A 20,955-nucleotide genomic window follows, 5' to 3' on the forward strand; every position below is an offset into this window, starting at 1 on the left:
AGCAGTGGTGTTTCGGTCACTACACGGGACACCACGGCGTTCCACTGGAAATTTTTCAGGCGCACGGTACGGCCAAGTACCCAAATAGCTACTTTGCATAACAGGTTTACCGGTGCACACATGTGCATGTGACGTCATTAAAATACCGTTCCCCTGAAAAGAAAATCACCATTACACCACTGGTTATTAGTAGTCTTTGTGTATTTATTATTATGAAAAAAATGTACACCCCCTTCTGTATTCCCATATCCCCCCTTTGCACGCTTACTATAAACATTTGAGTGTGTGAAATACATGTACAATTTCAATAACATTTGATTGATCTTTATTTACACAATCCTTGATGGTTTGTTGTTCATTGGTGCATCAATGGGAGTCTCTCTCTACGAGTCAATGTGTGTCAAACAGTTCAATTCCTATGCATATTTCACATTTTATCACTTTACATCTGGATCTGGTTCTGTGTCCAGTTTTTAAAAATCGTATTTAATTAATTTTCCTTCGCAAGGATTGACACCCAGCTCTGATAATGTTTTACTTCCAGTGTTGAAATTGAAGAGGATGTCTGGGGAGAAATTTTTTACATTGTCCAAAGTGGTTGTGGAGAGATCAACAACAACTTCATGGAGCAACAACATGGTCAACGCCTATGGCCTTGGCTTTGCCACTCTGCAGCACGATTAACAGCAGTCGTCTATGCAACCAGACAAACAGGTCAATATTAAGGTGAGGGGATTTTTCATGCTTTGTGTTGTGTTACCACAACACAAACACACTCCTAGTGTAATAAATAAATAAGTAAAGCTTTCATTCAAAGGATTTCCATTGACTATTATTTTCTATTTGTATTTTTATGTTGCACACTACACAACTAAAATACCAAAAAACAACACAGGTAATGTAAATGGAATCTGCTACAACTCAAATAATTGATGGTTATAATTATAATTATAAAAATGTATTCATGGTTATAATTATAATTATAATTATTGATGGTTATAATTATAATAGTTAGCTGTGGTGTCATTATACTGTTAAAGGGGTGTGACACCACACCAGTGTTGCCAACTCTCGTGAGAGAAATAAGCCAACCCACCTCCAAAAACACCAGAGACACCAGACCGATTCTGTCACTCAATGTGATTCACACTCCTCCCCAAAACTTTGGGGAATTATAGTATATACATCAAAGAAATGTTGGTTAGTTAGATTTGCCATCATCAAATAAGCCATCTAATTTTTAAAACAAGCCTAAAAAACGCAACCCACGACTTGTAATTCTTTCCCGCAACTCTGGAAAAAGTTGCGGTAAATATGCGGACTTGCCAACACTGCACCACACCCCTTGGCTATGAGACATTTACACTTTACACATGAGGTGTGTGGTCCCTCAACATGAAAAGGCTCATTACACAATCAATGTGGCTAAAGAAAGTGTTATATGGTAACTACCTTGTTACAAGACCCAAAGGCCCCGGGGTACAAACACTGATACTGATATTGTTTGATGAGATTGTTAAAGTCAGTGTAAGTGTTTTAGTAAAAAAGTTAAAGCTCTGTATCTAGTCTATATGAAACATTGCAGTGTTTGTTCAATAACAGGGGTCTCCCTGTCTCTCCAGCTCTTTAAATAAACAGAAAATAAATTTTCAGGTGGGTTGCCAATGTCAGCCAATCAGGAGAGAGTACCCATTTATCAGCTTCAATTTCCAAATGTGTTTGCTCACTGTGTCATCACTTACATTTTAAATGTTTTTCACTTGCATATACTGCATATTGTTTGACTGTTACCAGCATATTCTATTCTCCACAGACACTGTAGTGTATTGTGCTGTTATTGTACGGATGTGGTGGCATTTTATTGATATCAGTTATGCCTACTCTGTAATGCTGTAATGTCACTGTTATGGTGATTAACTGTGACATGTAGTGAAACAAGTTCTGCTTTTGGTGTATACTGTCTCGTGCTTTTTGATATTGTTTCTTCGTTGTTGATATACTGTTGTATACTGCCGACAGTGCGTTTTTATATTGTTATTCATTGTTTTGATTCATTGATTGAATACTTTAATAACAAAAAGTACAGTGGTACGATTATACAATGATGCTAAAAAAGATAACACAATAAGCCCTGATCAATCTATCGATCTTGTATGGGTTTTCTCTCTTGATTGGATACAATTGGTATCCCAACCTGAAAATGCATTTTCTGTTTACTGGAGAGACAGGGAAACCCCTGTTACTGAACAAACACTCTATAGCAATGATTACTATCAGAACATAGAGCTATATAGCACTTATTTTAACACAAAATATCACTTACTGCACCTTGTTGAAATGAAATTATAATGAAATGAAAGCAGGTTCCTCATGTACCAATAATATTGTATTACTGTTCCCTGGGCTTCTCTACGACCCATTTACACCTCGTAACTCCAGTTTCTGGAAGGCAGGGTGGAGTAAGCTGGGCTATGATCATTTTATATTAGATGTCATGTGATAGTAGATTATGTAATTAGATGTCATTTACCTATTTAAACTCAGAGTGTAATCACAGAGCTCTCATATTTGCAGAAATTGTTTGAGAGAGATGGATGGTTTAATAGCCTATATAAATGATACAGACCTAGTGGAATTAAATTGGCAGTAGTATTTGAGTGTGTGCAGTAAATTATCCTTTGGAACAAAAAAGGGACCCACATACTGTAAGTATTGTTCAACTGTGTGCACCAGTTGCACACACACACACACACACACACACACACACACACACACACACACACACACACACACACACACACACACACACACACACACACACACACACACACACACACACACACACACAGGTATATATAAGTAATTCCAAGTCACTGCTTTCAGAGTTTGTCATTCCCCTGCTGTATGACAGGACTTGTGGGGTTGGATTAATGATCTCCTCCAGATGAATGTATGTGTGCCGGTGGAGATGAATCCACACATTCCAAAGCAGAACCATCTGGCCAATATCACATAACCAGCACATTGTTGATGGATATTCATCCGTCATTCCTTAAGGGGCTTTTAGTTGGATAATGGTCTGTAGAGGAACAAAGATGTGTGTTTATGATATGATACATTCCTGGGTCTTGAATTCTATCCCTAATACACATATTAAGCTCCCTTTTTTCTGTGAAGAAATATGAGTGTTTGGGTCTCGGGGCATTTAGGGGGAAATTGGGAGTAAGGACTTATGGCGGCACACTAAACCCATGCACCTTGCTATTATGTTTCTCCCCTGTATGACAAACCCAGACAGGATGTGATGTCATCGTATCAAGCCCATCCCCGTTTTTCACCTGAAGAGGAGGGGCCACACAGAGTTAGACCAGAGGGGAAAACAAGGAAGAGCTCTCATATTAGCCAGGTTAGTGTGTATGTTCATTTCTAGTGCTGGTGTGTTGAAGACGACTAAAAGGAACTTAAACAGGGCTCAAGCTTTAAACAGGGCTGAAGTTTTTTCAAACAGGGAGATGGATGTTCAGGACTCCCCCCATGTTAACATGGGGTTATTGAGGACCTTTGAATCCTCTGAGTTTGGCAGCTGGGAAAAGATTGGCTCTGGTGGCTTTGGACAAGTATACAAAGTCCGGCATGTACAGTGGAAAACATGGCTGGCTATCAAGTGCCCTCCTTGCCTTCATGTGGATGACAAGTAAGTGATACAGCTGTTAATCTGCAGCTTTGGTTACATGATACAGTATTTTAAAGAATGCATTTTATTATGAGTTATGTGAAGGGTTATGCGTGGTTTATGCCTATATTTAAACTGATATGGTCACACTTCTGTGTACTTACACTAATATGTGCTTTGTGAGTAGCATATGATACATTCTCAACTGTTCCATCTCAGGCTTATTATTTGATCGCCTGTTTTATGACAACACAGACAAAAGCTTGTTTGTGGTGGTAAAGATTGTGGGGTGAAAAGTAATCCACTCTTACTGTGTCCTTGAACGCTACATGCATGACTCATACTCATTTCTAGTCAGAACACATAGTGATAGTGCAGCAGTGAAGTTGAGAGGCAAACAAACTACTGCTTCTAGATATTTTGTAATTGTTTCAAATGTTTCCTTTGTTATTGGAATTATTGAGAGGATTCTCATTTCTGATTTAAGAGAAATGAAGTCTGCATTGCTTGGGGGCATTGTTATAAATTAACATTTTCAATGCACCTAAACAAGTATGGTTCAAAGGAGCTTTCTCTTATCAGACATGCAAACGTGTAGCTTTTCAGCTACAATAGCCGTTTTGAATCCAAACAGGACAATTGTGTGACACCTGACCTGAAAAAAAAAACATGTTGTCACCTTTTTCACCTCGGGGCTGTTTGCATGCCTGATCTACAAAGAAGTTAGCCACCAGCTCGGCCCCCGGGAGGGTCTCCCTTAAATTAGGGATTTAAATCAGGGAGCAAGCCATTCTTTATCTTTAGGCAACACTACACATTGCACAGCACTGTGGTATGCTGTAACATGCTGCAATGGATAATGTAGGATAGTCATGAGTATGGAAAACATTTGTTACTGCTTGCATCTTGTAAAATGGAGCATATTTTGGAATTGTGGTGAAATTATTAGCTTTCTTTCCTTTTCTGTGTGTGGGGGGGGGGGTGTATGTCAGCTGCAGGCTGACCTGTGTCATATCACATGTACGGTATGTGAACGAGTATCAGGAACAAGCAGAGAATGTCAGAGGGTCAGGGGCTGACTTTTCTAAAAGGGGACTTTTGTCGAAAATGGCAAAAAATTGCAGATCTACAAGCTCACAACGCTTGTGAGCTTTCAGATCGGCTATTTGCGGTGCACGACCACGCTCAATTAAGTATAATCAAGCCTTTACAGGAGATGCAGTGAACGACATGGATTCCTACATAGAGAGGGCAATTCTTTCAACATAAAATTCTGCACTCAAGTTCATGAGAGTTGGGAAAAGGCAATTATCTCGAATGCTGCCTTCGGGTGCGGCATGCCAAGGAAACATTTGCATTTCTTTACACCATAATAGTAAAAGCTGCATTCAGTCTGGAGAGAGGGCACTTTTTACAGACTGGTAAAGGGGCAGGGGCTGAAGCCCCTCTCAGCAGTACGGTAGACCTGTCCTCAACCCTCACCTTAATAGAAGTTTCCATTCACCATCAAATCTGGAATGTTAATTTAATCCTAAAACGGCTAAATTAAAGCCATCTCAATAATCAAATTAACTATTATTAATTACCTTGAGAGGTGACATGAACTAATTGATGGCAGAATGCCCACCTTTTAAGAAGGTCCTTCAGCACGGTCTAGCTCATAGATATTTGAGATCTTTTGCAGAATTGAAAACGATTAAGTGGATCAGGTTGCTTTTAACCTTCCTTGCACTTCAGGCCACCTTCTCTCAGACGGACATGCAGCCCACCGCTCTGTTTCCTCTTGTTCATTACGTAGTCAAATAGCATAATTTGTCTTTACCTTTTCTAGATTTTTTTTAAAAATGTTTCTTGAAGTTGTGACAGTCTTTTGTCCAACCTTGCTTATCTTACAAAACAAAACATTGATGAAATACAACTGTTAGACTGACTGAAGGCAGATGTAATCTTCCTCTAAAAGAGGTATGCCATCCTTCCCTAACCTGTGGCTCCACTCTTTGCATCCACTGAACCTGAACCAGAGATGTTATCTTTTCCAAACATCTGCAAACTAAGTACATAGGCAGTAAACTGCCCCCTGGACGTACACACACACACACACACACACACACACACACACACACACACACACACACACACACACACACACACACACACACACACACACACACACACACACCACAGTGACTCAAAGCAACCTTTGTCTGCTTGGGTTGGAGACAGCCGCTGTGTCACAGAGACAATGACTGAAGTTGTAAAACCGGTCTTACCGGGCCTCTCTGCTAAAGACGGGGCATTGTTTGGTGCTGAGGAGCTGCTGAGGAGTGCTTCGGGTAAAGCAGGGGATTTAGCAAACAGTGCCTGCCCACTGTCCTTAATCCACACCTTTGATTACTGCTGGATGTAATGACGTGAATGTGCTTCATTTGGTTTTGTAGAATCTGAGGAACTAAAATGACAATTGACCGTCCCATGAGTGAGAAGTCTGACACAAAGTGCACATTGTGACCGTGTCAGCTTTCTTTATGGTATAAATCATGTTTTACTTCTCAGAAACGGTGGAATGGTGCCCACGGTTGCCCGTGTCTGCAGTGGGCTGCAGTTTGCAAAGCATACTCAACCTCTTTTTGTAAAGTAAACTCCCGTGAATGCAATCATTTGCTGATCTGTCTTGCCCCAGTCTAGGTGAGACCCATACCGTTGTGTTTGTGTTACCTTTGTTGTGTGCCAGTGCAGGTCTGATAAAGGGAATTGTGCAAAGGTTGAGCAAGAGGCCTGAGAACAAGAGGTCTGTTCAAGTTTACTGATGCATTCCAGGCATGGTTGGGATATAATTAAGGCCTTGTTTTTATCAAGCAGTTGCACAGTTATGCTTATGGCCTGCATATTTGGGGAAGCACTGGTCAGGCCTTTATTCGTGTTGACAAGGGTCACTTCCTACTACCTGTAACATTCCCTGTAGCCAACATTTTGTATGCACAGCTGGTTTGCTGAAGCTTGGTCTACACAGTGTTTTAGCATTTGGATTGAATCAAAAGGTGTACAGAATACTGCAAGTCAGTGAACACGTCTTGACTTAGAAACCCATCGTTGAGATTTTGTAAAAGGGTCCATGTATGAAACATTCGATTTTAATCATTTTTTATTTTTTTAAAGTCTTAATTTTTAATTAAGTCTATTGTTGGTTCTAAATATCTGTTTTGATGTATTTTGGGTCCACTCCTGGAGCTTTTTTTGTGACTTTCAAATGCACTGTTCACCTCAGACTCAACCTAAAGCTCTGTAGAGCCTCAGCCTGAACTAACATTGGTGTCCATCACAGGGAGCGAGAAGAGCTGCTAGAGGAGGCTAAGAAGATGGAGGCTGCCAAGTTCCGCTATATCCTGCCTGTGTATGGGATCTGTGGAGATCCACAGGGCCTGGTGATGGAGTATATGGAAACTGGCTCTCTGGAAACACTGCTGGCTACTGAGCCGCTGCCCTGGGAGCTCCGCTTCCGCATCATCCACGAGGCAGCCGTGGGAATGAACTTCCTGCACTGCATGAACCCACCCCTGCTGCATCTAGACCTGAAGCCAGCCAACATCTTACTGGACGCACACTATCACGTTAAGGTAGAGTCGGTTTGTTCTAAATCATTTTATTGAATTTTATAGGTAGGTTTACAAAGTATACCGTATTATATAAAAGGTGCGCTGGTACAGCCTGGTAGATGACCGGATAGTGTGTCAGCCACATAATTGCAATTGCTGCTGGTACGGTTCTGGCTGGAGACCTGTGTGATGCATGTCATTCCCTCTCTCTACCCCCAGCTTCCTGTCTCTACTCACCCTCCTAACTAAATATAGCTAAAACAAAAGAAATCATCACAAAAAAAAGGAGTGGATTCGTATCTCTCTCTCTGGGTTCTTGCCTATGTGTACCGCCGAGCTAGAAACATGGGAAGTAGAGTATTGCATAACAATGATTGCTGAGGAAGAAGATGCATTAGTTCCTTTAACCCGGTGTTGATTTCGTTGACTAAAACTATGACGAAAATTTTCCGTCGACTACTTTTTCACTCACAAAAACTAAATAAAAACGAAGCTATGGTGACTAAAACTAAGACTAAATATATTGACAATTTTGTCAAAAAAATAAAAACTAGACTAAAATGTTAGGGAGTGACTATTGGAGAAGAGATCCAGTAGAACTAAGACAAGTCATTTTATGTTTGGTTGTGCTCGGGTGTTGCGCTCTGAAAATAGCCGATCTACAAGCTCGCAACGCGTCGTGTTGTGAGCTTGTAGATCGGTTATTTTCGGCATGCAACCAAGTGTAAAATCAGTCATCAAGTCATTACGCCATCAAGGCACCGCCAAAACACATTTTAGTTGACTAAATCCACTGTAGATTTATTTATTTGTAGACTACAATCTTATGATATTTGGTCGACTAAAACTAGACAAACTAAAACATTTCAGATGACTAAAATATGACTAAAGCTAAATGGAATTTTATTCTAAATACTATGACTAAATCAAAATTTGCTGTCAAAATCAACACTGCTTTAACCTCCAAAACCCTATATTTCGTTGTCCCCCAGGGCTCTATACTAGGCCCCCTCCTATTTTCTTTTATACAATAAATATCTTTGCCGAAAATAGCCAATCTACAAGCTCACAACACGACACGTTGTACATCTGCTATTTTTGCTAAATGTTTGCCACATAATAGGGACTAGGGTTCAAGTTGTTAAGCTGAACATTTAGGGACAAGCAGAGGAGACGGAAAAAAAGTGAATCACTCGGTTGATATCTATGAATGAATTGTCTCAGTGATGGATTACCTCATACTTTACTGTGTTGAGTCATGCTCTTGTGAAAATGTAACACTTATGAAATGGAGGAACGTAGAGTTTGGCTGTGTTTTCAAAATGACTTTAGACTTCAGGGTCCAGCTCTACTTGATCCTGCTGTAGTAGTGATGTTGCTGCATTCACTCGTGTGATTAAATTGGGCAGTGGGCACCGATCCACATTTTGCTTTGCTTTTATACAAGTCCTTAAACCAGTCCAATGTCAAAGGGTGAATAGTGTCCTTTACAGCAAGACGGCTGCAATCATTTTGTTATATTACTGGTCAATGCCATTTAAAATGGAGGGTCAAATATTGAAAGGGGGTGGGGGGGGTTCTCTTTTGAGTAACAACTGACACAAAACATAATGCATTTCTCGTGAAGTCAATGTAGGGTTGTAGTGTTTTACAACCATATCTCTATAACACTGGAGCGAAAGCTTTAAGCCCACGTGAGCCTACAGTACCTTATTCTACACTGGCTTAGAATCCGTTTTTAGAGCTCCTTTAAAGGGAATCTCAGCTGTGAGGTGGTTTGTTAAGCCTGCACATGCTCTGGGCTGAAAGGTGTCTCCCAGCCTCCATCCAACCTCTAAATAGCTAGAAGGAGCTGTAGGGAGAGCAAAGAGGGTGGGAACCATCATTTCTCTACTTTAATACCTGGATGTAAACACCTCACCGGGACCTGTTCTGACAGGATTCATACAGGCCCTGTCAATTCCCTCCATCTGTGGCTATGTGCGCACATGCAAGTGTGTGGGTGTGCACGCCTACACAACTTTGGAGGGCCTCTCCTTTCACAAGAGGAACGCATCTACAGGCTAGGACATGGCTGGGTTGCCCTCATCATGTCACTGGGTGCATAAAATGAGGGCTTAGCCGCTGCTCACAGAACATACAAAATTAGTCATCATTGTCAATGCTTTTATGGGAAAGCCAGGATTTCATGTGTTTGAAGGTCTTATCTGATCTCCTCCCTCACAGATATCAGATTTTGGCCTGGCACGGTGGAATGGGCTGTCGCGGGCTGATGACATCAGTAGAGATGGGTTCTGTGGAACCATTGCCTACCTGCCCCCAGAGCGCATCATCGAGAAGGACAAGATTTCTGACACTAAGCATGATGTCTACAGGTTGGTCTCAGCAGTATGTGGTAGTATGTATGTATGGAAGGGCCGTGCGGATGCATGCGTGCGTGCATGGTACTGTGTTGTGTGTGCACTGTGCACGCATGTCGGTGTGATTGTGTTTAATACGACTAAATATGAAATGTATCACATCAGTCACATGTTGATTTGCCATCAGTCATTTCATATTCGTCTGAATAACTGTATGATCGCCCACTTGTTGCAGCTTCTCCATTGTCATCTGGGGCATCCTCACACAGAAGAAACCTTACCAAGGTAAGACGTGGGAAGAGAAATGATCCTTGTAAGAATTTTAGACGTACACTTGGAAGCATTTTTACAGGGTGTTATCTCATTATTTTAGTTTGAATCTAGCTCTTAGTTTGAAAGTATTTCTTTATTTCTTGCTTGCTTCTGTTATTGTTGGCTTTTATCTTTGTGTTGGGGATTATTCTGTCAAGCACTTTGTGACATTGTTCTTGAAAGATTCTGTACAAATAAATATTAGTATTATTATTATTATTAAGAAAGTGCATGTATTTGACAATGCAGGTGTGTGTGTGTACAGCTGCTGTATATGTGTTTATCCAGTAAATTCCATGGCCGACAGGTGGACAGTCAGGCATAGTAGGCGGGCAAATGGAGTGGTTTGTTTCCCAGGGTTATCAGGTGGCATTACAGTTAGAGGAATTTTCTTCCTTTTATGAAGCACACGCTGTGGATCATTCAGGGAGGGTAGCCAGGATGGCATTGGCCAACTTCTGCTGCTCTAGATTTAATGACACAGTAAGAAAAAGGCCCCTTGCGTCCGGGTGGCACAGGGGTCAAGTTACTGCCCACCACCACGGAGAACAGTGGTTTGAATGCTCCACGGTGCATTCAGCTTGGCCAGGTGTCCCAACAAACACAATTGGCCGTGTTAGCGGGTGGGAAGCCAAGTGGGAGGACGGTTGGTCAAGGGTGCCTGTTCAACGTGGAGCGAAACTGAGAGGAAATGTGTGTTCTTCTGCATGTGTTATGTGCTCATGATAAAACTTCTCACAGTCAGGTGAAATATGTATTGGAGGAGACACGTGGTTGTCTACAGTGTAGACTCTACACCCTCCCACATGGCCAACTGTAGGGGTTGGCACTGGCAGTGACAAACCCTACACATCAGGGGGAAAACTGGAAATTGGCATAACAACTAAACTGGGAGGAAAAGGGGAAAATGGAGAAAAAAGAAAAGGGCCTCTTAACTCAACCCTTAATATTTTCTGTCTTCTACAAAAGGCTATTATGGCTATAGAAGGAGCTTAAGTACTTGTTATTAAGCCCTCTCTACCTGCTTGCTTTGAATTACTGACACGGCTGATCATGCAGCCCGATACAGAGGAGCCAGACAAAAAGCTTTTCCACTGCTGCTCCCGTGGGAAACCACATACACCCTTATCTGAACTCTCAGGACGAGGGTGATAAAGCTAGGCCAGATGGATGGTCAATATTGATGCTGGACCCTCCCAACCCCTAGTTTATGTTGTCCCTCCATAATGCCAATAGAATTAACATTTTATTTGTGCATGGCTTTGTACACAAACTGTACACGATTCAAATATCATTACTGTTGGGCAGAAACCTTGTATCTCCATTTTTTTTACTTTTAATATTTTTTCCTTAATTGAATGCCCTACTTCATTGTACAAGAAGTGTTGCACAAATTAAGCGAAAATAGCAGATCTACAAGCTCAAAACGCAACACTATTTTTGCTTTGAAAGATTTGGAAAGTGACAGTGAGTGTTTACTTCCGTTAGTTTTCTTAACCAATCAAAAGTGTGAGCTTGCGACTAAATCATATCTACAGTGGATCCATTGGGACATAGGTTTCTTTTTCCCCATTTCCTGAAAAGTAACCGTTTTGGACATTCCACCCGGGAGCAAGGATAATATGTAATTATTAATGTAACTCATTGAGTTTCTTAGCAATAACATCAATCTCATCTTTTTTGTCTTAGGAGAGAACAACATCCTTCAGATCATGGTGAAGGTTGTGAAAGGGGTGCGGCCGGACCTGGCTGCGGTACCACGCTGTCGACCCCTGACCTGCACTGGCTTCTTGGGTCTCATGCAGCGCTGTTGGGCGACCTCCCCTGATGCAAGACCTAGCTTCCAGGGTGAGTAGTAATTCACCACACTGGAAGATCACGAGTGTTCATTTAACCCATTCAAACCGGGAACACATCCGTGTAACCGTTTTATCCATATTTTATACTTTGGCTATTTTTGAAAAATCGTGAAAATGTGTGCAAATCTTTGAATATATATTTTTTGAAAGCAAACATTTTTAACTCAAATCTTTGCTTCCGGGGGGTCCCTGGAACAAAACATTTTGAGATAGGCGTCCGCGGCCAAATACATATCATTTTGGGGGTCCTTGACATGAAAAAGTATGAGAACCACTGATATAGCAACATAAGTTTTTTTCAAACAACTGAGGATTTAGAAGAATATAGTATTTGTACCATAGCTCATAGACCCCTTCTTTGGTATGAATTAAGCCACAGACCCCATTACTCTGATGGTGTACAAATGTTTGTACACCGTCACAGTTACAAACCTGAGTGTCCATTTTGGATCCAAAATATCAATAATTTTGCTGGGGACCCCCTTGGAACCCTTTTAAGGACCCCTGCGGGTCCCCGGACCCCACTTTGAGAACCACTGATTTAACCAATAAATCCCTAGACTATGACAAACAGCGATCTACAAGCTCACAACGCAACACGGTGCGATGTGTTGTAAGCTTGTAGAACTGCTAATTTAACTATTTTTGGAAATGTTTAATATTTATTAGAAACGTTCTCCTAATATGACATGCCCGAAATAGGGACAAAAAAATAGGACCACCAAAATGGTCAGTTCAAATTTAGATGAATACTGCGCATTTTATTATTAATTTATGAATCATTCTAACACAAGAATGAACACACATTGTCAAATAGACAGCATTCACAAAAATTGCTAAGAGTTGCTAATGGTCATTTCCCCACAGAGATCACATCTGAAGCTGAAGAGCTCTGCTCCAAACCTCAAGAGGAGCCCAAGACTCCAACCCCAGAGACGGAGCACAACCTTTGCAATGGCCTCACTAATGATCAGGTATGACATATGGCTCTTTTCCACTATGAAGGGTAAACTAGAACCTTCCAGAACCTGTCAAGTTCACTGATTACCTTTCCATTATAACCAGAACCAAATCTGTGAAATACGTTTCACGGCACAGGTCACTTGGTTCTTGTAGTCAAAAAGAGCATATAATGGTGACCACTTCATATCCCTGCTATTCAATGAAATCCCCATAACTCCGAACAACATTTTATAATCGCAATAATGAGCAACTTGGGAGGGAGGGCCAATGGCTCTGTGTTTCTGAAAATACTGAAGTTATTTTAAGTGGTTATCATCATCATTGTTATTGTCATATCATGCAACCTTGAAATCAAGCAAGGAAATCTTAAAAACATGATATTACATGGTGTTCATGTGATGGCAGCAACGTCTTAGTTGTTTTTCTCCCCTTTTAGCTGATTACCCCTTTATTTTCATACATTCATAGCAGCATGCATGTGCTCCCATCAACATCATATAACTATGCAAACTCGCAGTAGATTCTGGCTGCTTATCTCATATGGTCATATGTCATATGGTAAATGTTTGATCCTGACAAACAGTTGCATCAGACCTGAAGAATGCAGACCAGCGGGTTCAACCTGTGCTCTTTGCTTTGCCATATCCGGTGTGTTTGTTGTACGTGACTACAAATGTTCACTTACAAGAAATGGCAAGTGTTCCTGAAGGACACAAGGAAACAAGGAAATCTTAATCAGTCAGTTCACAGACAGTTAATAGTTAATCTTCAGTTCATAGATGATTTATCTCAATATCATCATTGAACACCCATTGTAAGTTGCCCTCACTCATGTCAGTCATGTATGTTACATTTGGTTAACGGATCAGACAAATGCCTAAAATGTAAACATAAAGTAATTTATGTTTCGAGGAGGTGATTGCACTTTGGTCATACAGAATAACTTAAGACCGCTGAAGCGGTGCTCAGTCCTTGGAATCACAATAAATTAAAAACGAAAAGAACAGGTTCAACAAGCTGCCGTCCTCCTGAGCTTTTTCTTTTCTTTTGTAATATAAAGTAATTTATATGAAAAAGCTGTTTGTTCTAGTGTTCTAATCTAGATCTGTGCTCTACAGGTTAAAGATAACAAGCCAGTGAGGCCCAAATCAGCCATGTTGCCAGAAAAAGACTACAGTTTATCGGAGCTGTTGAGTCAGGTGGATTCTGGGATCTCCAGGAGCTTTGACCGCGTGAAAGAGGACTGCTGCCATAGCAAAGAAAACACCTCCAAGAGGCTGTCGGGAATCTCCTCAGTAGATTCAGCCTTCTCCTCCCAAGACTCCATTACTCTTTCATTTGAGAAAGAAAACACATATGGTAAATGCTGTCATTAGACAAAACCAGAATGATTATCAATTCCAATATGAAAATATAACTTAACAAAGTTAGATCAACATGAGTTAGTTTTCTTATATGTTCCTGTGTGTTTGTGTCAACGTAATCCGTGCTGTTTATGGTGTTTATTTACTCCATGGAGAGGTTTTGTTCACTCGCGAGTCGCAACGTCAATGTCGGTCGTGTGCACGCGTGCGCAACTGGAGTGCCTGTGATCCGTTCGCTTTGCAGGTTGCAGATCCGGTCTAGAGCGGATACGGAAATAGCCTTTGTGCGTCTCTATGTGTGTGCGTGCAAATTACCGGCTACAGTAGGCAGACCTACACCGGATCAGATCAATGAGCAATAAATAGATTACAGCAAAAACAGACGTGTTTGGAAAGGGTGCGTTTGATTTATTATTCCTGTATTATCGATTATTTCCCCCCTCACAACCAAACCACACACTCTTGACATCAGGAGCACTGGTAGAGACGAATTAGCCTAAATTTCATCAACACACTAAACATTTATGTGAGTTATAATTATGTTTAATTTCATTTCAGACAAAAGACTTTGAAGTTTTGTGTTAATTTAGTTATTTTTTCTTTACATTATATCGTGCTTTATGTGCTTGTCATTTCAAAACAGTTTAATTTGTAATTTCAAACAAAAGTAACATTTGAGTTTCATATTGACATATGGAATGTTTTTTATACATTTTTTTTGTCTAATTGTTGAGTTTGAAATGATATTGAGGTTTTGTGTCAACATTAATACATAATTCTGTGGTACACACCATTTTATATATTTTTTAAAAATCATGTGCTTGTAATTTCTAAACCATACTGTACAGGCATAAATAAATTGAATGTACAGTATGTGTTCAGGGATGTATGAATGTGGGGGGGGAAAACTAAAAACATGAAAACATGAGCAGCTGAAGGTTGGGGTATACATTAATCACAATTACACTAACTGCATCCTCAAAAACTTTAGATGACATCATATCATAAATGTGTGATGGGTAAAGATTAGTATTTGTGATGTTTGCTTTCAATCTATCCCCTCTCTCACCTTTTGTCTAGATTCTTCTGAGGTCCAGAAACGGAAACTGTGTGAGGCCATCAGGACCAAAGACATTGCCAAGCTGATGAAGATCCTCCAGCCTCAGGACGTTGACCTTCTGTTGGACGGAGGAGGCAGCCTGCTCCACCATGCTGTCACCCTGTCCAATGAAGAGGCGGTCAAATTCCTCCTCATGAACAACGCTAACCCCAACCTGGCCAACGACCGTGGCTCCACTCCGCTCCACCTGGCCACCGAGAAGCAGCTGAAGCCCCTGGCGGAACTTCTGCTGGGCAGACGCTGCACCAATGTCAATGCCAAGGACGAGGACCAGTACACTGCCTTGCACTCTGCCGCCCAAAACGGCGACGAGGCCATCACGCGCCTGCTGCTGGACCGGGGGGCTGCCATCAACGAGACAGACGGCCAGGGTCGCACGTCCGCCCATATTGCCTGCCAACATGGCCAGGAGAATGTAGTTCGGGTGCTGTTGAGCCGCGGTGCTGACGTCCGAGTCAAGGGCAAGGACAACTGGACGGCGCTTCACCTAGCTGCCTGGCAGGGTCACCTAGGTATTGTTAAGCTCCTCATCAAGCAGGCCGGTGCCGACGTGGATGGGCAGACGACAGAGGGGCGCACACCTCTACACCTGGCGTCCCAGAGGGGGCAGTACAGAGTGGCACGTATCCTCATTGAGCTTGGGGCAGCTGTCCACGTGACATCGGCGGGGTTGAACACGCCCCTGCATGTAGCGGCTGAGACAGGACACACTAGCACCTCCCGTCTCTTGGTCAAACACCGGGCAGACATCCAGGCTCAGAACTCCCACGGTCTCACAGCTCTTCACCTAGCGTCCCAGCGAGGCCACCTGCCCACAGTCAAGATGCTGATCGAAGAGGGGGCAGACCCTTACAGCACCAACCAAGCTGTACGGACCCCTTGCCATCTGGCGGCAGAGGGTGGGCACTGTGAAGTTGTCAAAGAGCTCCTCCTACACTGTCCTGATGGTGGAAGTGGATTGGACGAACAGGGCCTAACGCCTCTACACTTGGCAGTACAAGGTGGTTACACGGACATTATAACTTTTCTGCTGGCACAGGGAGCGAAGCTGCCACAGGACTGCCAGGACTCTGATACTGAGAGTATGGAGCCACCCGTGACTGACGACCCCAAGCCACCGGCAGCCAGGCAGCTCCAGCGGAAAGTTGTTATTCTCAAACTGACAGAGCATGAGAGCAAACCCAGCTCACTGTACGCCTCAGCCCCGTGCTGAGGATAACACAAACATTATTGACGTTGTACAGAACTTGCACAATAAGGTCCTGAGTGTGAACTTAACTCTGAGAGTGTACAGATGTAACCAAACGGACCCATAAAGGTCCTTTTGGTTACATTTGCACACTATCAGAGTTACTAATGTATAAATTCAACATGGAGGATTTTACTGTGTATTTTTTTTTTAACTTTTTTATTCAATGTCCCATTTGTGATATGGGGAGGTATTCCAGACCAGAAAAAACAGCTGTTTAGCTTTTTGTAAATATTTTTATTGTGCTATTACAGCAGCCAACAATCATTCATTGGTAAATGGTATGATTCTACTGTACAGTATGATGTGGGCTTCCAAAAGCCAGGTTAGCCAGGCCTTTCATCACTATAGTGTTATTATGAGATGGATGTAAATATGTACACTGTAAATTCAACATATAAATAGAGCAGAGTAGCCTCTCTTCTTCTGGTAAAGTGTGGATATGTTTTGCTTTTACTTTTATAATTTACAAGCACATTTGTGGTTACCAGAGTTGTAACTTGTCATTTGCCATGACCCGTTTTACCCATGTAATTCTTTTTTTTAATGTAACTGTTCATAAATTATATTTAAACAATTGGAGAAAGAAAAAAAAAGATTTGATGGTAGCACAAGCCATAGTGTTTAATACCTGTTACACAGCAGTGTTACAGAGGCCTGCAAATATTTTTTGAACCATTTAAATTAGTTGTTTTCACGTATGCTCACAGGAAATGGACCTCCAAATGTTTGGTAGGTACAGTAACACAGAAACGTGGTACAAATTTTAAAAGCTTTCTTTTTTTTTTTCTGTTGACATAAATACTGAATGACAATAAAAATTTCACTTAACAGAATTTGTGCATCGTGTCATACCAGTATAACCCTACCATCTATCTCATGATTGTTTTTGTCTAACTTTAAACATTAAAGGGATAGTTTACCCAAAAAAAATCTTTTTTTCTATCGATTAGTGAACAAAATCAATAGCCAAAAACGATGTAAATTATTTCCAAACATTTTCCAAACCTTTTCCAGGACTTGAAAACTGTTTTTTGAATTTCAAAATATTTCAAGGAAATTCATGACCGTGGGAACCCTGGTACTAATTTTGTTCAATGTAGCGTCTCAGGTACATCAACTCGAAACATATTCTTACACTAGCTATAAATATTGACAAATGCCCGAATTTAAATGGATAGCTCACCCCCAAAATAACTTTTTTTTTATCGATTGGTCACCCCATGGAGACTTGAATTCATGGATACTTTTTAGTTTTTATCGCATTCCTAAGCCAATAATTTGATGACCGGCAGCGGTTCCGGTAGGAGACACAAAGAGTCTCCTTCGTGTCTCCTACCGGAACCGCTGCCTACCGGTCCGCTGGTCAAGTCTCCATGGGGTGACCAATTGGAAATTCTGGGAAATATTTTGAAATTCAAAAAACTGTTTTCAAGTCCTGGATAAGGTTTGGAAAATGTTTGGAAATAATTTACATAGTTTTTGGCTATTGATTTTGTTCATAAAAACATGTCCCAAAACATGTCTAGCATTACGTGAAATACGTGTGGCCTAATGTTTGCAGGACGTCACGTGACAAAAATAACGTTGTTAGCTTGTAGATCTGTTTTTGTTACGTGATGCCTTTGCTCAAGTCTGTCTTGGGGCATTGATAACACACTTGTGTAAGAGCCTCACTATTGCACCATTGCTTTAGGTCTGGAAATGGGGTAAAATAGTTTGGAAAAGTTTTGAGAAGTTTTGTTAACTAGAAAAAGTGCTCCTCGGAGCACAGGTCTCTGCCAGGTCAGGTAGGTTGTTGTGGGGCAGCAATGTTCGAAATTCGCCAATCAGGATGGAATATGACAGATCCATCTTGATCACATGACTATAGAGATAATGTGTACCGATTTGCATGATGTTTGGACACAATCTGTAGGAGTAATATAAAACAATTTGTTTAGCACAACTCTGCCTCCTGGTTGCGCTATAACAGGACAATGTGAAAAGGCCTAGTGGGAACCGACGTTGCATTTATGATTTGAGGCATTTTGTTCAAAACAAGCCACTCCTGCAAATTTTAGATGCCAATCTGACAGAACCGTATGGTTTAATAATGACTGAGATGAGAGATACTGTGTACCGATTTACGTGATAGGAGTAATATAAAAAAATATGTTTTGCAAAAATTGGCCTCCAGGTGGCGCTGTAACAGCCCAATCTAAAAAGATCGGGGCAGATGTTCTGCTGTTCTGGCATCCAGGGAGTGTGTGTGCACAGTTTCGCTGCGATCGGGCTAACGGTGCCGGGGATTAGCTGCTCACAAACGGACATACTACACACACACACATGCAAGCACGCACGGACGGACGGATGGGGTGCAAAACATATATAGTCTTGGCCATGCCTTCGGCCTGGCGGAGACAAAAATGTGTGGGAACCCTGTACTTACGGCTCATGTATGAATGTGTGCGTGCACATGCATGCAGACAATAAGTATGACAAGTTGATGCATACATGCATGGATTATTATTGTAAGTATGTGTTTCAGGTGCTATGGATACCTGAGGTGCAGCTATATTTTGCTGGTCTTTAGCTGTAACTCGAGCTTTTCTAATAGAATAGAAAACAATTGCTCAGTATATGATTGTGTAGCAGGAAGAATGCTTTGTTATGTGCAAACCCAAAATGTTAGTGTATGTTTAGGCCCTAACTTTTTTGTTTCGTTTTTTAAGAAAGGGGGAGTTCTGAGGTTTTCTCGATTTCTGCAAAAGAGCCTTTGCATGTCACTGATACACCTGCATGTGTTTAAGATCTGCCTGGCTTGATGCCAGGCCGAATCGGCATGTCTGCATCTGTAGCGTTTCTTTTAAATGTTATTGTTATGTCTCTGCCCCAGACCCCAGTGAGCACGCTCAGATTGGCACAGTCCATGGGAACTGCCCTCAAGGGGGATCGCAGGGTGAACGATGATGGGCGTGGAGAAGGGGGCTGATGTTCTACCTGCATTTCCAGCCTGTTGGCTAATTCCTTAGACCACTTTAGCTTTTCATCACTCACTAAACCAACACGCCATTCTTGACGCCTGAAGGGCTCATCTTTTAGTAACCCGAGACTTGAGCCCTCTGAACTGAGTGCTGGTGGTACTTGTAATCACCCTGTTTTCATAGCTAATGTTTGCAGAGACCCACAAGATGACTGCCAAAATCTCTGTAATCAGAGACCTGTGTATTTGTATGCAAAGTGCACTCTCACTTGCTGCTTGGTGATCCTTCATGTGGAAGATAATATGCTGCTGTTGCCCAATCTTAGGTCTCACTTGTCATGGCTGATATATGGCTTAATAGGTGGGTAAGGGAAGAGTACTTTATATAGTGTCATAGCTACCCTGGTCTACTATTGTCATTTGTCTTAAGCGAGCTTGTTACATTCAACACTTTAATATTTGGATCAGGATCATTGTGTGCTAGAAGAATATTTTTCATGGAAGAGATTCACTGTCATGAATCATTTCCTTATCTTGTTACAGCTCAACCCTTTTTCTTTCTTTCTTTCTTTTAAATAGTTCAATAATGAAACCTATATAATAACCATTATTATTATTATTATTATAGTTGTAAGTAACCATTTAATATCACAATGCATGTTAAAACATTGTTAATGACAGTAAAACGTATCAAAATATGACTAAATGGCACATGAATAACTTCATGTACAGTATAACTCCAATTCTCCATGGTGCCTACAGGCCATTCCTACAGATAAGGGTCACCCTGGAACTGGGTTGTCTACCTCAAGGACAAAATCCTCAGGCTGGTTTGTGTTTGAGTCACTCCTGATCCGACACCACACCAGATGCTGCACCGAGGCCTTCATGTTCTCAAAACTGAGTTAAGCACGCTGGTGTCATGCACGGAAAATCACAAACGAGGCACTGCAATGCGCTGAGCTTCTAGAGCTTCTAGTTTAGTTGTGCGACACTGGCGCGCAATAAAACAGTCATTATGGTGCCGAGAAGGCTCAGTAGCTGAGGCTATAAAAGTGAAGTGTTCCATAAAATATAGGCAGTATGACTATGAGATATTAAGTTGTTCAGTGAGACATGTGTTTATGATGAGCACTCTTTTTCATCATACTTGTAGTCTGGGTAGGATCAGATCCAGTCCCAGGTTCCTGTTTGTTGTCCTGGGTTCTTTCGAAAGCGTTCTCACATACAGTGAAAGACCTTCATTGCTTCATACAGGCTCACCACCACCTCTGGGAAGATGTTATTTTCTACAATCCTTAGATCGGCCTAGTGACGTTTGTCGATGAGGCAGTAGAACAGTAAAATCCTCATTGTTAATTTAACTCTGGGAGTGCAAATGGACCTGTAACACGGTCTGATTTAAATTAACAGTGGATTTTACTGTGCAGAAGCCAGGTGCTACTGCAGGGCCCTAGCTCATGCCTCCAGGGTGCTGATGGGTTGCCACACAGGTGC

The 20,955-nt window shown here is 41.6% G+C and overlaps 1 protein-coding gene across 1 annotated transcript; it reads left to right on the top strand.

The window, feature by feature from the left end:
• Positions 1 to 611: 611 nt before the first annotated feature.
• On the top strand, positions 612 to 17,329 carry ripk4 (receptor-interacting serine-threonine kinase 4). Its single transcript, XM_080435428.1, has 9 exons — positions 612 to 726; positions 3,295 to 3,694; positions 6,996 to 7,287; positions 9,493 to 9,641; positions 9,862 to 9,911; positions 11,628 to 11,786; positions 12,665 to 12,771; positions 13,879 to 14,119; positions 15,205 to 17,329. The coding sequence occupies exons 2-9, from the start codon at positions 3,417 to 3,419 to the stop codon at positions 16,455 to 16,457; spliced, it is 2,529 nt and encodes an 842-aa protein (XP_080291554.1). The 5' UTR covers positions 612 to 726; positions 3,295 to 3,416; the 3' UTR covers positions 16,458 to 17,329.
• Positions 17,330 to 20,955: the final 3,626 nt, after the last annotated feature.

This window comes from Gymnoscopelus braueri, assembly GCF_963280865.1.
Source record: "Gymnoscopelus braueri genome assembly, chromosome: 8".
NCBI classification, from domain to species: Eukaryota; Metazoa; Chordata; class Actinopteri; order Myctophiformes; family Myctophidae; genus Gymnoscopelus; species Gymnoscopelus braueri.

What these genes read in the sequence shown, in the direction of transcription:
- ripk4 (XM_080435428.1), top strand. Translation starts at nt 3,417, where the DNA reads ATGTTCATTTCTAGTGCTGGTGTGTTGAAGACGACTAAAAGGAACTTA. An exon ending in TGCCTTCATGTGGATGACAA is followed by an intron (nt 3,695 to 6,995) that starts GTAAGTGATACA and finishes TGTCCATCACAG; the next exon opens with GGAGCGAGAAGAGCTGCTAG. An exon ending in ACTAAGCATGATGTCTACAG is followed by an intron (nt 9,642 to 9,861) that starts GTTGGTCTCAGC and finishes CACTTGTTGCAG; the next exon opens with CTTCTCCATTGTCATCTGGG.